Source organism: Falco biarmicus, chromosome 11, assembly GCF_023638135.1.
Source record: "Falco biarmicus isolate bFalBia1 chromosome 11, bFalBia1.pri, whole genome shotgun sequence".
NCBI lineage: Eukaryota > Metazoa > Chordata > Aves > Falconiformes > Falconidae > Falco > Falco biarmicus.
Window position 1 is genome coordinate 9,928,587 of NC_079298.1, and position 17,861 is coordinate 9,946,447.

Here is a 17,861-nt window from a genome sequence, read left to right on the forward strand (position 1 = left end):
TGCAGGCATTTTTTAGTGGTAAAAGGAAGACAAAGCAGAGAACGTGATTTGATTTCTTGAACTTCTGCTTTGAAATTTTCTTTATTTTTTTGAATTTTTTTGAATTTCTGAGGACAGGTTAAAAAAAGGGGGTTTAAAATTTGTGAACTAAAAGTCATAACAAGAGAGAACATGACAAATCATAGAAAATAAGCATAAGGCATATTTCCTAATCATAGGAAATAATGAAACTAATTTTTATTAAACATGTGAAGACCATAGAACGAAGTCAGTGCAATAACCAGAATTACGATATGGACCAGTCATCAGCAAATGTTTCTATTTCCGTAGCTGAGCCTTAAATGACTTCACACCTTGTACCTCTGCTTAAGACTGACTGAGGTGAATTAGTGAGCATAAACAGCTGACGTTTGAACAGCCATTAAAAAGCACTTTTAATTCTCCACCCATATTCCAGGTGAGGGACTTTGAACCTCCACAAACCAAAACTGAGAGTGTGTAAGTGATACCGAGAGACTTATAATCTCCTAGCTCTGGAGAGAAAGACCACCTCCTAGTAGGACTGGGAAATCAAATTTAGGGAAAGTATTTCTATGCAATTCTTCTCTATGAATATACCTTCACAGACAGCATAATACTCAAGTGAAGTTATCTGCTGTAAATCTGTTACAGCTTACTACAGGTTAAATTTGTACAAGTTTCATCCGGATGGACACCCTAAATAGAAATTGCTCCATGCTAAGAAAACTTATCTCTGCGGGCAGACGGTTGAGCCAGTTAGCCTTCTCATTTAAGGGCATATCCTTGAAGAAAAGATGAATTTGTACTGTGAAAACGTTTGGAACTTACTCCACATTTTTACATAAGCAGCCGAACAAGCTAGCAAGTCCGGATCCGTCAGCGGTTGCGCAAAAAGCCTGGGAACACACCCCTGTCCCTTAACACACCGCGCCGTAAAAGTTCGGGCTGGAGAGTGAAGTCCTGGGCAGGCACCGGCCCGCCTGCCCGCCCCCCGCCGGGAGCGCCCGCACCCCCCGGGGGAGAGCGGCGGCGGAGCGCGCGGCCGGCCCCGAGCACAGCCGGGCCGCCCGGGAGGCGGCACCCCCGCGGGCCCGCCGCCGGGGCACAGCGCCCGCAGCAGGGCGGCAGCACAGCGGGAGCCGAGGCCGGCCCCCAGCACAAGCTCCGGGCCACCCGCCGTCAACGGGCCGGTCCCGCTCCACCGGGCCGGAGGTGTCGCCACGCCCCACCCCCGGGGCGAGGGTTGTGAGGCCCCGCGAGGGCCGCCCCCGCCCTCCAGGGCGCCACCGGGAAGCCCCGTGTGGGGGCACCGGCAACTCCCGCCCAGCCACCCCGCCCCGGGGCCGCGCCCTCCCCCCGCGCCGGCCGCCAACAATAACAGCGCCGCTCGCCCCCACCGATAAATCACCCCGCAGGGCCACCCCATTGGCTGCTCCCGCCGCCTCCTCCTTCCCCATTGGCCAGTCGGGCACTCACACCGCCCCGAGTCCCCTCCCCGCCCCCACCCTGCGCCTCAGCCGGTCTCCCGGCTCCTCACCCGCCCGGGCCGCCGCTGCCCCTCACCGTGTAGTAGGAGAGGAGCCCGGCGTTGTAGTCCAGCACGAACCAGCGGTACTGCCAGCCCTTCATGACATTGGTCCATTTGCTCAGCGGGCCCTCCATGATAGACGCCATCTTAGGCACCGAACCGGCACCACACCGCCCGCTCGGTGAGGGGAGCCGGGGAGAGACACGGCTGCCGCCAGGCGGGAAGGGGGCGGGGCACGCAGCGAAGGGGCGGGGCCAGCCGCCACACTGGCCCGGGGGACGGGCGGGGAGGGGGCGGGGTTTGCGCGCGCAGCGGGGGCGCGCGGCGGGGGCGGAGCAGGCAGCCTAACGGCCGGCGGGAAGGCGGGGCCGGGCGGGTGCGGTGAGGGGAGCGGGGGTTAGCGGGGGTTGGCGGGGGAGGGGGGGCCGGGCGGCGCCCGGCTGGCCGCGGGGGTCTGGTCGGTGGGTGCCGCCGGGGCGATCCGCACCCCGGGATCGCACCCCGGGACAGCGAGGCGTCCCCTTACGGCGCGGGGGAGTGGGGGACGAGGCGGGAAGGAGGGCTGCGCGGCGGTGGGGGTGCGGCGCCGTGGTGCTTAGGCTGCGGGAGGGCGTTACCCCGTCCCCTGAGGCGCTCGGCACCTTCAGTGTGTTCTGCTGCGGTGCTTTGTCCCTCTGCCCTGCTCTTGTTTGCCTGCCCGGAGCGCCGGTGGGGCTCACCAGCTGGGTGCGAGGGCCTGGGCCCTCTTCTGAGGGGGTTATGTGGCCCGAGTGTGGAAAAAACATTCAGGACTTGAGATAACCTTTTAAGGGTAAAAGGCTCATTTAAACGGGACACAGCTTTCCTGTGAACTGATTCAAGAATGTGGAATGAATTCGCCAGGAGCTATGGACAATTGTAAATCTCTTGTTCAGTCCAAGCTGTGTTTTTGGCACCCATCTCTGACAGAAACACAGGATTTTGGTTGTGCTGTAACAAAAAAACTTCAAAGGACCCATAGAAATACTCATGTTCCTTCCTAGGGACTGACAATACTGCAGCAGAAATAGTGCTTTTACCATGAGGATTGTGTTTGTCATATAACATTTACATATTCATGGCGTAACTGCCCCCACATAAACCCCAGCCAAATATAAACCCATTCTTTTTGTATGATTTTAATATAAAAATCCCTTTATAGTAGGGTTGAAGTAGGTCTAGGGTCTTGCAATACCACAATTTTATACCAAGTTAAACTGTTTTTAATAGAAAAATCATCCCAGTTAGCCCTTTAGTGAAAAAGAATCACTCAAAGGCAGAGCTTCTGTGTTGGATTTTGAAAAGTGAGGAATACCATATTTCTAATTCATCTTCCCATTTCTCCTGTCACATTGCTTACTAGTTTGTTACCAAGTGGATTTTACAGGGTTGACTTTATAATACCCTATGTAGTCACCTGGTAGTGTGTTTATGCATGGTGTTACCAGTTTAACCTAGATAATGCACAATTCAGTCTTGACACCCAGCTTGTTGATTTTGATAACATTCTTTTTCAGGCTGCATATGACCTTAGTAGTCTGTTTTCTTCTTCAGTTTCACTGACTAAACTAAGCGCAGCTGCCTGGAGATTATACCCAGGCAAGCAAAACAAAAAACATCAGATGGTGCCAGAACATTACTAGTACTACCGCTTAAAGCTGTAGTTGGACTGGAGCTTTATGATCTCAGATCACTACTTGGACTCTATTCTACCACAAGAGTTGAAACTAATGCAAAGAGCTTGTGCAAAAAACCTCTTGGCTTAACTGGGAAAGGGCTGTGCAGGCAGAGCATTCTCAATGAGAAATTCTTGACGGAAGAGCTTTTCTATTCACCTTGGTTTGCCAGGGGCTACATTTGCAGAACTTTGGCATACACTGAATATCTTACTGCTACTTTGTTCTCTGGCTTTTTTGAGGGGAAATGTGCCAAAGACTTGTCTCCCCTAGAAAAAGCGTGTATTTTAGCCAGCTCAATTTAGCTAAACCTTAAAAGCCCTAGAGTAGAAGGAAAAGTTGTGTTAACAGGTGTTAAAGGGGAATTAATCTCAAGGTTTCTTTTAGAAATGTAGTGTGGATATTCTCTCTAGGTAATTTGGCAGAGGTCAGTGGATCATTGTTCTTCAAAAAAACACACATAAATTGAAATAAATACATATGAAATTACAGCCTGTTCCTAGCATTCAGGGTACAGTATCATACAGGTTTATGTACTTTCTTGACTTGCCAGGATGATATGTCTTATGTGTATATCAGATTACTCTGGTATATATTGAACATGGTTCATGAGGGCATTATTGAAGGGGTTATAGGCTTAATTAGTTAGATCCTTCTGATAAAGATTCTAGGTGCCCATTCAAATTGTTTTGAAAAATCAGTGCAAACATTTTAGCTCATTTAAACCAACAAACTGAAATCAGCTACCACTGTGATACAACCTACCTTTATATACTTTCTATGTTACATCAGCAGCATCAATGATTTTGAATAAAAAATTACTTAGAAATGAGTAAGTTACTTCCTTAATAGAAGAATTTAGTTTGCTTTAACATGTTCTGTCTGTATCCAATTTGGAACAGTTACAAAAAGCTGTTATTTTCTGTAATTATAGACAGTTTTATTGTGATGTTCTCCACATTCTACGAAACTTAAATTAGACTGGTATGTCACACTCTTTAACATTAAGTAGAGTACTTACTGTCATCTGAGAGAATTATATACTAGAGAGATCAACAGAAATGGGCAGAAAGCAGCAGCTGTTACCTTGTGCTGCCTTCGTTTAATACACTGCTCCATCAGCTGAAAATCCTGTCCAGCACCATTCTCTGGCCACAGAGAGGCCTTGACTAAATTATCTTGTTGGAGTGTCCCAGCCACAAGCAGATTTGCTGATCAGCCACAAAGTTTATCCCATAAAGTGGCATCTGGACTACTCAGGCTGTCCCAGCAGGAATGTAGGGGGAAACCTCAGATACGCCCAATCCTTACTGCATTTTCCAGGACATCCCAGCTCGCACCCTACTTTTTAAAATGTCTTCTATGTTCCTTTCCTTTGTCCAAGCTTGTCCAACAAATTACATCTGGGTTTTTTTGGCCATTACAGTTTAAATCTGTATGGTTTCAAGTCAAGAGGAAGGCACTGCCGATCTAGGGTAAATACCAGTGAAGGGCCAGGGCAGAGGCAATGAGAAGCAGGAGTCTACTGAAAGTCTGATTCTTTAAGAGGAAAACGCTTTTCTATTGTAAATTTTCCTGAAGTTACAGCTGAACTAGCTTTGAAGAACCTCAGTGATGCAGTTGCGTGGCTTGTGGGTTTCCTTAAGGGTGTCTGGGAGTGTGACTGGCAGCAGGGAAAGTAGCTTTACTTCTCCCAACAGCTGCAATTGCTTGGGGTTCTGTTGAACATAAGCCATTTGAGAAGAGAACAAATGACATTTTGTTTCCTTTCCTTTTCCCACTTCAGAAATGGGCTGGTAGTTTCATTTAGTCTTGTCCTATCAGGTCACTGTGACAACATAAGCATCATAATTAAGAAATTATGTTTTAGCCTGATAGTGGATGATGCTTTTTCTGCTTATTGATAGCAAGTAATGTCTTATAATTGTATCTTCAGGGAAAAAAATCCTCAATTTGATTTTTTTGTGGGTAACAAATGCACTAATAAACTACAACCAAGTAGAAGACGAAGCCTTCTGTGTCATCTTCGGTGTCCTGCTACTGTCCTTTAAAGGTATTTTCTGGTCCGTCTGTGCATATGCTGACTACACTAACAATAGCAACAATGTTAGAGCCTAAACATTTTTTATTTCATTTCTTCAGAGTCATTTGGTTTAGGGGCTTACAGAGAGGAAGGCAGCTGGGAGAGAATCAACTTAACCCTACAAGCAGTCATTCTTAAAAGTGGATAATTAAATCAAGTATGCCAGTATGTGCCATCGTAAGTACATTTTCTGAATAGATTTCTTAACTGTCTCTGTTTTTAATACAAATGTCTATGAAAAAAAATCAGCAATACAGTGAAATGAAGACAGCAGTTGGTTCTCTGCAAACAATTCTATCTTGGCCTTTTCTTTGCAGTTCCTGTACGATCCCAGCAAATAAAAGCCATTAGCAATAAAACTTCCCAGTCTTGTCCATTTTAATCTAGTTTTCCTCTGATCTTAATGAATTGTCATAAATTCCTGTAGATCAGGGATGAGGAACCTCGTTGAGGGCTAAGCAGACCTTTCTGAGTCTTCTAAATGACTTCATATTAGCATACACCCAAAAAAATCAAACCACCACAGGTTGTATGGAATTCAAGTCCTCAGGCCTCAGAGGCCTGTTCCGTTGCTGCTTGTAGCTTATGGCTGCATTTGGACTAGGTTTCACAAGAGAAGGGTTTTTTCTTTCTGAAAAAGATTGTCCAGATTCTCCTTCTTTCATGGCATGTTTAGAGCTACACTGGAGAGTATTAGGATATTGGAGCCGTTTCCCAAAGACACATGGAATGTGTTCAGCCAAAATGTGGTACCATTTAAGAAAGGACTGGAGAATCTCTCTTGCATTTAAGATAGATAGAGATGATTCTGAAGCTAAGATTTATTTTATCCGTAGTTATTTAATCCTCTCTAGTAGTGCTGTATGTCTGGGGGATGATGCAGCAAAGATGCAGCTGACTCACCTAACCGGCACCGATACTTTACAGGACGAAGAAAAGTTTGTCAGAGGTTGCAGCGTGTGTTAAAAATAGGGTGTGATGGTATTCATTTAGCAATTCAAGTGACTCATTGACCCAATCTTGGTACAAGGTCTACAGAAAAACACATTTTAAGGGCATTATAAATTTGAGTAGCTTTGTAACAATAACATAACTTAAATTTTGGTATAGTCTCATCAAAGAGTAAATTCAGGTTACAGTTCTGCAGGACAGTTTGACATTATGACATTATCTGGGAGATGCAAGAGATGTAAATAGACAATTTAGGACTCAACATTTCTTCAAGAAGTACTTTTCTGAACTTAGTGAGGGGCTTTGCCATTTAGAAGTGTGGGTATCTTCTGTACTGCCTTTACACAGAGGGCATAGAATTTGTCCCACGTGTCCCGGTCACACTTGAGATCTTTAAGTGTTCTGAGATTAAGGCATTAACAGCAATACAAATTTAATAAGGAAAGCACCTTCAAAGAAAACCTGTAACTTAAATATACCATAAATCTAGTCCAAAAGAATTACAAGACGTGCCAAGCCTTTATACTGAAGAAACAGTCATATGAGCTATTTTCCATCTGCACATAGACCGAGGTCTGGTAATCTGGAAATCAATTTAGCAACTACAAGATGCTGGAATGAATTTTGCAGGGTGAACAATTCACTGTAATCTTAGTATTATTATATTATAAAACTTACAACATCATAATTTAACCTTGCGAACAACAGGCCTGATGTCTTTGCTGAATACACCAGTTTAGAGTTCATAGCATGCTGAATCACATTTTAATTCCTAATGCATTGCTTAGATGGGTAACATCTCATCATTTGATTTAAGCATCTTATCATCATGTGGGCTGATTTTATTTAAAATTTAATGCAGAAGTCCTTGCTATTTTCTCAACCGCAAATAAGTAATTTCTACTTTAGTCTCCACAGAGACTTTGAAAAGATACAGAGGAATGCTGCTCAACTGGAATGTTTACTTCACTGCAGCTGTGGTATGCAGCCCACTGGTACAAAAAGGCGAATAAGCTAAATCTCTTTGCCCAGAGCTTTCCCACTGTCACCTCTTTTCATAGTGTTTGGCTTATTAATATGTTTCAAATAAGGTTATTTGCTCTTTGTAGTAAATTTGTTTTGCAAGAATGCAATAGATACATTATCTTCTCACAAAATTTAGACTATTTACAGTAGAGTTTAATGTGTAGCAAATTTAGCAAGGGAAAAGGTAAGAACTGAGACAATATTTTAAAGAGTATTGTCCCTAATCATAAGGATAATATGCTATGTTTACTTTCAGTAAGGAGTGTTTATTTTTTCTTTATACACTATATTTATTTGGTGTTAATAGATACAGCAATATCAAAGCTAGTGTTTAAAGCTAGTCTACACAAGTAGGTTCCAAAATATACGCATATTATTAGGCCGTTATGAACAGTACCCATGCTGTCTGGTACAAGATCTTATTAAAATCTGGAGGAAAAATACCTTTTTCCTTCTCTCTCTCTTCCCCTTCCCACCACCCCAGGTAAATAGCAGAAATAACGTATTAGACTTGGGCATAAATCTGACTATGGTAATTTTTAGGGTACTAGGTGAGAGAACGAAGGACATGAAAGGGAGGATAAAAGTAAAGTCAAAGAGACCTAGAACTGTGCAATCCATCACACAACACAAGTTTACAGAATGAGCACTATCCCATGAGTGCTTCTATCACTCATTTTAATTCCATAGCTAGAAGTACTAAAGGGGTATATGTTAAAACTAAGTTTCAGATGTGTCAATTTAGAATCAGTTTCTGACTCCCCCTGTGTTTCATTCTGGGATTTAAGGCCAAATTGTTTTTCTTGAGATCTAAAATCACTCCCAGTGATTTGTACGTAGGAGGAGCCCTATATACAGTGTAATCCCTTATCCAATATTGCTCTGATTTAGGGATGCTAAAAAGATCTTTCTCTAGGGTTACTGTTTCTTGTATAAGGATGGGAGACAAAAGTAGCAAGGTTTATCCTACAAAAAATTGGAGAACTCTTTTTCTTCTTATCTGAGAATTAAAATAATCCTTTTTGGTGCCTGCTGAAAGGATTTGCTTCCTCTTGTTCTGATGGAAGTGAAAATGCAGAAATTATTTTTTCGTCCTACTCAACTCACTCTCTCCCTCTGCCCTTTTCCATGAGGAACAGAGAAAGAAGCAAGAGAATTGATTTAGTAGAAGAAAAATAAGTAGCTACCAGAACTGGCAGAATAAACTCAAATTGCTCCCCAAAAATCACAGTCTGCGCTTGGACCTCAATTTAGAGAGCAGATGGGTGGTTTTCTACTTTGACAGCTCTCAGGAGCTGTCATGAGACTATTCCGGCTATGTGTGAACTCGCAGACTCATGTGCAGAATGCACATCTGATTTCCAGATGAAGTGAGACTTCGGTTCACAGCAGCACCTCCTGCAGTTTCGTCAGCTTGGTATCAGCAGGAAGAAAACCCAGGTTCAAAGATCAGGGGGAAGCCCTAGTCCACCCTGGCTAGGTTTCCAGCCTTAGCAGTATGAAGGCAAAAGCCTGGGACGTATTATAGGACACATTCATCAGCTGTTTAGACTAAAACAACCACTCACACCAATTAAACAACTCCAGCTCAGGTAGCTCCTGAACTGTAGATTACTGGAGGTTTGGGAAGTACACCAGGGCAGTGTCACTACATACTTATCTACTCCTACCATCTTCCATAGCTCCTAGCTATTGCCACAGCTGGAGACAGGACACTGGGCTATTTAGACCTTTGTTCTAAGACACTATCTCTGCTCTTTTATATTCTTATTTTCACAGAGTTAGCTAAGAGACTGTATAGGTATCCTCTCAATGAGGGGTTTGGGTTGTTTGGTGGGCTTTTCTCCAGTAAAAGAGTGGAATGTCTGTGAGGACCTTTAGTGATGTAGTCTTAATTTTACATTTTAGTAGTTGAACCTTATTTTGCCCATTCTCTAACATTAGCAGTTTCACTGACTTTCACTGAAGCTGAAGTTGCTCAGAACTGCTTAAATACACCCAGATGTCATGGACTGAAACAAAGGGAATCCTACTCAGCTCGTAGGCAGCAGCACACACAGGGCGGCTCTGTTACTTCATTTGTAAGCCAAGAGCCTGATGAGAATCCAGGCCTTGTTGCATCTGTTTGCTTCCAAGTTTCAAAAGTTCACTCTGTTCTATTCGTACTTCCCAGTGCCCTGATAAACTATTTAATTTGAACAGTAACTGCAATGTAACTTCTAAGCAAATGCTACAATAACATTAATATTAAAATCTCCAAATTCTGCTGGAGTTAACCGAATTCTCTGGACATTTTCAAAATAGAGAGTTGTATCATTTGCTTTCTGTTGCTCAGGAGAAGTAATTGTTGAAAATAAGCTTGTGAGGAATATACTAACAAGTAAATCTAGCTATAAAAATAGTCTACAGTATACAGTGAGACTTTGATTCCATAGCGTAAGCTGAAGTTGGTAATGTTTAGGCCATCATAGTTTCTTACAGTTGTGTATTTACTTGAGGTGTATACACAGTAAATAGTTTATTTTAATTTGCTAGTCAAGTTCACAATAGTTTGTAGATTAGCAGCCTTAAGTCTTTGGAAATAAGATACCAACAAACGAAAGCATGAGTTTAGTCAGGTGTTGCCAGTTCAGGTCAAACAGGCCAAAAGTTGTTCATGCTTGTGTGTTCCATTGGTGTTGATGTGGTTACAGGTACATAATAAAGAGCATAAATTTGTCACCTTGACTTAAAGATTAAAGCATGTAAATACCCAAAGTTAAGCTCTGCTCTTCGTATTGCATAGGAAAAGAGGAAGAGCTGAGCCTTTCATTAGTGTTACACTCTCCAGCTTATGCTGACTAGTTCTAATTATGCTGTTTCTAGTACGCCAACTAGAGAAAAGATGCAGCTCTTCTGAATACAGCAAAATCAGTAGCAGTTGAACTGTTGTCTTACCAGTCTTTCAAATTTTGGTTTACATATTTAGACGAAAGAAAATCCTACCCACAGTTTTCCCTGATCCAACTATCATTTACATGTTGATAACATTAACCCATTCCATCTGTAAAATGTTATGTCTACTTAGCTTTACACTTCTGGATGGGAATTTAATCTGTTAAATATCAAGGGTGATGTCTCATACATGCAATTGCTACAGAGTCACTACATTATATTTAGTCATTGCACTGAATTTCTAAAACATGAGAAGGACAATGTTCTTTTTCTTGTAGGTAGTGGACCAGTCTTACAGCCCGAATATTTGTCTTGGCTGTAGAGTTAACTTACAATTTCTTTGTGGTTGTTAGCTTGAATCTGGTATACCCACAAATCCTTAATTGTAGCATTGTAGTACTTTAAAGATTTCTGGGGATTATCAGCGCAGTGTCAGCTAATGCAGTGACTCTGTGAAGCATAGGTAGTGCTCTGCAGTGTAACTGCTCTTAGTAGTGCTTGGCTGACTCAAGTAATGGCTGTCATTTCTGTTCCCAGTAGCAACATGGGCATATTCTGTGCTGTGAGTGCTCAGATGTATTCCAAGGGTAATTACTTCTTGGAAATGATTGATTTTCTTCATGCACAGAGAAGCTGCAGTACACAATCTGCCATTCCCTGGGTTTTTCGTGTGTACTATGTCAGGATTCCTGAAGTTAAGAAATTCAGACAACTAGATACAGCATTTGGGGAGATGGACAGATTAATAGGCGAATATACATGTACACAGATGTGTGTGTGCCCTCAGGAAAAAATCCAGGTGGAAAAAACTGGCATATCTGGGAAAATCAAGACACATGGTAGCTTTAAATCAGATTTACTTTGCAGTGAAGGTATTGCCTAAGGCATGATAATGCCAGCAGGAACAACGCCTCCACTTAGGCCAGCCATGGACCAAGTGTTTGTCAGGGGTCCTGTGGAAAGGTAAGGAAGTACTACAAGCTGTGGAGAACTTTCTGGTAGCAATTTCTGTATTGGATTTTTTAGATGCGAAATTAGTAGCCTTCATATTCTGGGCATTTTAAATTATTTATTTGTACTTAAGCCTTGCCAACCATAAGTTAAAGAGCAATTTTTCTGAACCTTCAGGGTTCACATTTTCAAGCTTTTCTTGGCAACCTTGAAGGCCAGAAAGGTCCTATATTTTGCTGCTTGCTTGTTGGCTTTTTTTAATTAAAGCTCAAATAACCCATGCAAGCTCTTAACTCCAGAGGCTGGAGCTTTATTAAAAATAAACAAAGAAAAAATTGGAAAATATATGATAAAATCTTGGTAGCTGGTAAAACTGAGTTTGTTTTCTAGAGCATGCCATATTTGAAAAGAATAAGTAGAAAGGCAGCAAATGAGGAAAGCATCTTCCAAGCAGGTAGGCCCTGTTTATCTAAAGTGGGACTAGAAAAACTTTTATCGCACTCTTCTTTTGGATGGCATTTGAATTGGCCTTGTGTGTTTGGCAGCTCATCTGTTGAGCCATCTGTTTCAAATTATGCATGCTCAGAGGGCACATTGCATCCAGGGACACAGTTCCCCCAAACACAAGACATTTGAATTGGATTTGCAGTTTAGTGATCTGTAAACATGGATGTGCAATCATACATCTAAATAATTTTGGAGAAATTGGAAGCATTCATACAGCTGGAGAAACGTGAGGAAGGTTATAAGTGGAAAGCCTTAGGCCATATTCACTGTCCTGTGTCTCTTGTACAGTGCCCAGGCAGTACAAAACAAGAGAAAACCACCCAAGGTCCCCAGCTAGGAAATTTCTCTTTTAGACTGAAAAGTTCTTAATGGTCTAAGAGCTAATATAGTAACCAGTTTTACAGCCCATTTAATCAGTGTCTTAAAGGGATTGTAGGGTAGAGAAACTGAAATTTGGCTCCCTCTGTTAATGAATCATCTCCAGTTACATCACAGTGCTAGAGATGAACTGGGGAGTGAATCAGAAAGCTATAACCAACACTCTGAGAGCCTTTGTTATGCCTTGGCCAGGAAAGGGGATTTGATCCATAAACTTTAATAGTGCACTAGGTAAATTTTGTATTACTTATGGCATACTAGTAGCACTTACCTTTTTCGTATGTCATCTGCTTTGAACATACTTTTCTTTGGAAGAATATACTGCTTGTTCCACCCCTCCCTATTCCTTCCTGCCCCAGAATGCTGACTCAATTCCTTTTACTCTTTCAGGCAGCTTGCAGTTTTAGGCATTTCCTTGTCCAGTTTTCAGTGGAACACATTACTTCCCTCTCATCAGCACTGTGCAGCTCTGTTGTGGCTGTTGAATAACACACTGGCTGGAGATGGAAGAGATTTCTTTACAAGCAGTAGGTACTGACATAAGACCATCTTCTCTTCATGGAATACACTGACATGATGGACTTGGGTAGCAGTTGGGCAGTTGTGTATGAATGAAGGAAATCTAGCTCACATAATGCAGTGATGGAAGTAATGGTAAATCTAAAACCAGCCAAGAGGCTTGAGGGATAAATTGTTACAGGCTCTCTTTCTAGATTATTTTATTTCCTTTTTATAGGTTTTCCCATCAGCCAAAACCCCAGACTGTCTGCATTATCAGCAAAGTTTGAATCCTCTGGTGATGAGGATCTCACTTAAGTAATATAGTTTATAGAAAATTTTGAACAGACCATTGACCAAATATAGATATTTATATTGTTTGGGCAGATCTTATTCAATGTGCATGAAGAGCCTAATTATGAAATTAGCTTAAGTGAGGTGCTTGGAAATATTTTTTTCCACTAGAAGTAGCAGACATAGTTCATTTAATCAAATAATTATATATGCATAATTTGCATATCCACAATTTTAGGAATTTTACTTTTTGTAATATACTTAACCTGTTCATCCGATCAAAAGTAGTTCTTTATATTACATTGCTTACTCAAGTATTAAGTTGTATTACTTTTTCAATTAGCCATCGTAAAAGAGCTACAGGAATTGATAAACATTATTTCAACAATGTTACAAAATTGAGGTACATGAAAGAAAAACAAAGTCTGATCAAAATTTTGCCTTTTTGAATCTTGTTAGAATAAATGCTTTTCTCATATGAACAATTTAGGTTATTACAAAGCTATAAGGGCAGGCAACAGAACTACAGATGTGTAAAAAACTCAGCTGTATCATAGTGGTAAAGGGGAGAGAAAGATATTCTCTGCTCTTCTTAGAATCTGCCAAGGACATAGGTGCTATGTTTTGGGCAATAACTCTTTTAGACTAATACCATCTGGCTGGCTTTCATCTGTGCCAGTCGTTACATAGGCCAAGCCCCCTGTCCTGCCTCTACCGTACTGGAAGTAGGAATGAGATTAAAAATACAGTAATTCCCAATTACCTGACTGGAAACATACTTATTAAGTGATTCAGAAATTCAGGGAAATGATGAAGCTTCTGTTCTTCTGTCAGAGACTTTGATCAAGTTTCCTCATCCACGTCCTGAAGCAATTTTTTATACTTTTCTCCTTTCAAGACTAGCTGGCAGCAAAGAAAACCTGGCGATAGGAATTGCTCCAATTTGCTGTCCAATGCATATAATAACAATAGTTAAAACCCCCAAAGATACTTCACCGCCACCCCTCAGTCTTCTATCTTGTTCTTTTAATTAGTAACTACTCTTCTGAGATGCCATGCATATCAGCTTTGTTTCCTGTGCTTTATTTTTGGAAAAGACAGAGATCTATCATACCAGTGTTTTTCAAAGCCTGTGTCTGTGTGACAATGTTGGTAACTCAATTAATCTTTTAAATTATTCTGTAAACACAAGTCTCAATCCTGTATTCAAGATAACTGTAGATTTTTTAATTGTGATTGTAGGAACTCCTTATACCGGAAGAAGGGATTTGAAATTAAAAGAATTAGATATTATCTTGACTTTTATTTGAATATAGTAAACTTTGTGATAACATCCAGCCCTGTCACAAACTTTAGCTGTGTAGTGTTAACAGGTATTTTGCATACCTGAGAATCCCAACTACAAAAATAAGGATACTGAAAAGCAATAATAAACAGCAGATACCTGTATTTAGAAATACAACAATGTAGGTTTTCTTGACCTTGATCTTGACAAGGTAACTGTATGGTTTGTATTTTGGGGCTGACACTTGTGCCATCTAGCTAATGGATTTGTTCTGCGTTCCCATGTAGGGGACCCGCAGCTATTTTTTAGCTTAGGATTTATTCCCTGCTTAGGAGAATTGAAGTTAAATTAAGTAACTAAACTATATATTCATTTTACAGTTAACTAAATATCTCTACTGATGATTTTGAAGTATTTTTTTCTCATGCTTATCTGTATATATGTAATTTACTGTCATCTAATGCTATCACAAGGAAAGGAGACAGAAATTAAATCATATTTTACAAATATATCTCTAAGGAAAATCACTAGAGTAAACTTGATTTGAGCCGGAACAAATTATATCTCCCCAGTAAACAGGAAGAGACTGACAATCAAGGATGTTTCAGTTTTGGATGCAGTTTAAATGCCTTTTGAGTCACAGAGATTCTTTTAGGAAGAATATATCCTCTGTTTCTGCAACACTCAGCTAGCTATCAGATCTTATCTAGCTTATATGGCTTCTTACTCTGTCATATACCTAAAACGTCCATACTTTTCTCCTTTGGATCTCAGGGTTCTTATGTGTCATTTTTATACATCATATCTAGTTGTCTTGTGAGCACCTTGGGGGATTTGTCTTTCTAAAGAAGGACAAATTTGTGTGTCATGTTTACACAAATTAAACTGATATGGGAATCAGAAAAATCTGACTGGTTTGATACTTGTGCATCATCATCAGTAATTTTGTAATCTGATATAGATATTTACGTATAAATATACCGATGCATTCTTCAGTTGTTTCTCAACTTTTGCGTATCTCATTTAAATTAATATTACCAATAACAGCGGGAGTTTACTTGGCTTGTCTTTCAGATTCTGGAGTGCATTCTTAAGGCCAGAATATTTAAATGTAATTTTATATGTACACAGAGCAAGTCTGAAAAGCTGTTGTGAAACTACTGAAATCCATGATGCAGTTTTCACATTCATAGTCACACTGGAAGTATTTTCCAGGGCTGCTTTAATTGCTACTAAAACTTGAAGAAGCTTTTTTTATGAATGGTCACCAGACTTTTGTAGCTACACCTCTTGAACACAATAGCTGAAGCTGATGAAATATCTTTTATTACAGATAATAGGAAACATAAGGTGACACAGAGGCAGGCAAATCCTTGTCAGCTGATGGAATTCAAATTCTGTTAATGCTCTTTTGCATCTGATCAGTCATGTGCACACCTTAGTTCCATCAAGGCTGAACCTCTGCTGCATTACTTCTGCAACTTAATCTTTAAAAAAAAAACAAAAAACCCCAAAAAACCCAAAACCAGAAAACAAATCAGTCATTAATCAAATAATTTGGTCATCTGTAAGGATACTTCATGTTTCAATTGCATTGTGTGTGCAACTAAATGAGAACATATGTTAAATTGTGAATTATTCACTGTATCCATACTTTACAGCAATGAGATAACATTCAGTCTTTGATATTTAGCAGTGATACTTATTGTATGTATTTAAAACATTTTTCATAAAGGAAAATATTTTAGGTGCTATCTCATTGGACAAGTTACATTACTGATATAGATAGTACTAAACTGATGTAGGAGAATGAAACAATTTAATTACATGTCAATAATTAAGGAGTCCAGAAAACAAAGAGGTTTTAAGGCAACGTTCCTCCATCTTACATGTTGACACCAGTGGGATTATATGTTTTGCACTTAAAGGAACATTTTGCCTGCTGGTGTTGTGCAATAGTTGGCCGAGTAACAGGACAGATTCCTCTCCCTGCTACAGAGCTGTAAATCAAAAATAATCCCACATGGTGGTTTCTTATTTATGGACATACAGCAGGATTGTGGTTCTGCAAAGGGGGAGTGCCGCAAAAAGAGTATCTGTAGAAGTTCCTACAGACTCACACCAAATGCCTTGTCTGCAGAAAGAATGCTGCAATATGGTATCTGATAGCTTTCACAAAGTGCAGCCTGCCGTCTCCTTTACAGCACACAGGACTGATACAGATGCACCCAAGTAATGCTTTGCTCTTGCTTCTCACTAGATTTGTCTATAATTTGTGATCTTCCCCATAGAAACAAAGGTGTCAAAACACATATTTTAGTACCATTTTCATGGTCCAATCATGTCATCCTTCCTTGTTTACTCTGAGGGCAAAATCATTAACACTTGTTCAAATGGAATTGATTTTCCACTATTAAGGCTTTTCACTCAGCTCCTCACAGCACCTTTGGCAGTCACAGTGCCATAACCCAGCTGCGGTCTCTGTTCTGTCACCAGTGGGCTTCCCACTGTAGTTCACACACATGAGAGCGGTTATTGCTGAAATCAAGCAGAATATGATTTAAATTTAGGAATGTTTTTAACTACTAGTGTAAAACGAAATGTGACTATTGTGGGGTCCTGAATAAGGATGAATTTAAATGTGTGGTTTAAGTGTTTTGCTGTGTTAGTGCCACACAAGTGTCACTGCTCACCTTGAAGACTAGGTTGTAGGTAGTAGTTACTGTGATTTGGGAAAGTTACTGGGGTTTGGGACTTATGACCAACATTATTGCATCAGTGTTATTTTATTTTCATAATTTCCAAACCATCGTTATGATTGTAATTAAGACTAGATGAAAATGAAAGAAAATTGAGAAAAAGGAAAGTCTCAAGGAGAAACACTTGCTAGTATCAAGATTTACAGTAATGCCATAAAAATGGCATCATGCCATAAATCGTCATGAGTTTGTCTTAAAGACAAATCAATTCATGAAAAGAAAAAAATTCAAATGGTCAATAACATGCTCTTTTGCCTAATTACTTCATATGTCTTATAATTCTGAAATGAATTAATAACCTTTGTGAAGTGCAGAGTGAATTAGCTTGAGGTTCGGGGAATGCTGTGAATTCAGTGTGTAGACTTTTTTATTTTTATTTTTTCTATTTACTTAAAATGTAATAGACTTGTTTTAGAAAGGTGAGCCATGCATTCCCTGGATTTATAGTATAGACAACATAACTAAAGAAAAAAGGAACAGAAGAAACTGTTGGTAGAAGCCTTTCTGCCCACCACTTCGTAAACATGTTAGTTCCATCATTTCGGTCAAATCATAGAATCGTTTAGTTTGGAGAAGACCTTTAAAATGAAGTCCAACCGTTAACCTGGCAATGCCAAGTCCACCACTAAACCATGTCCCTATGTGCCACATCTACATGTCTTTTAAATACCTCCAGGGATGGTGACTCCACCACATCCCTGGGAAGCCTGTTCCAGTGCTTGACAGCCCTTTTTGTGAAGAATTTTTTCCTAATATCCAACCTAAACCTCCCCTGATGCAACTTGAGGCCATTTCCTCTTATCTTATCACTTGTTACCTGGGAGAAGACAGCAACATCCACCTCACTGCAACTTCCTTTCAGGTAGACATTACAATACTGATGTGTTTAATTTATAATGAAGACTGTTGCTGTTTCAGCAGTGGTATAAATTGCTTGTTCTATTTCTGTCAG

General features: G+C 40.6%; 2 protein-coding genes across 3 annotated transcripts in view; one reads left to right on the plus strand and one right to left on the minus strand.

Annotated features, from left to right (window-relative positions):
- The window catches only part of OSBPL9 (oxysterol binding protein like 9), a 63,894-nt gene extending 62,116 nt beyond the window's left edge, over window positions 1–1,778 (minus strand). For both annotated transcript variants that reach the window (XM_056355743.1, XM_056355742.1), the window contains exon 1: window positions 1,585–1,778. In XM_056355743.1, coding sequence (XP_056211718.1) covers window positions 1,585–1,695 — 111 coding nt within the window. In that variant the 5' untranslated portion in view covers window positions 1,696–1,778. The remainder of the gene's footprint in view (window positions 1–1,584) is intronic.
- Window positions 1,779–5,388: 3,610 nt separating this feature from the next.
- Window positions 5,389–17,861, plus strand: part of EPS15 (epidermal growth factor receptor pathway substrate 15) — a 68,892-nt gene continuing 56,419 nt past the window's right edge. Inside the window, exon 1 of the mRNA XM_056355735.1 lies at window positions 5,389–5,503. Within this exon, the coding sequence (XP_056211710.1) occupies window positions 5,486–5,503 (18 nt within the window). The 5' untranslated portion in view covers window positions 5,389–5,485. The remainder of the gene's footprint in view (window positions 5,504–17,861) is intronic.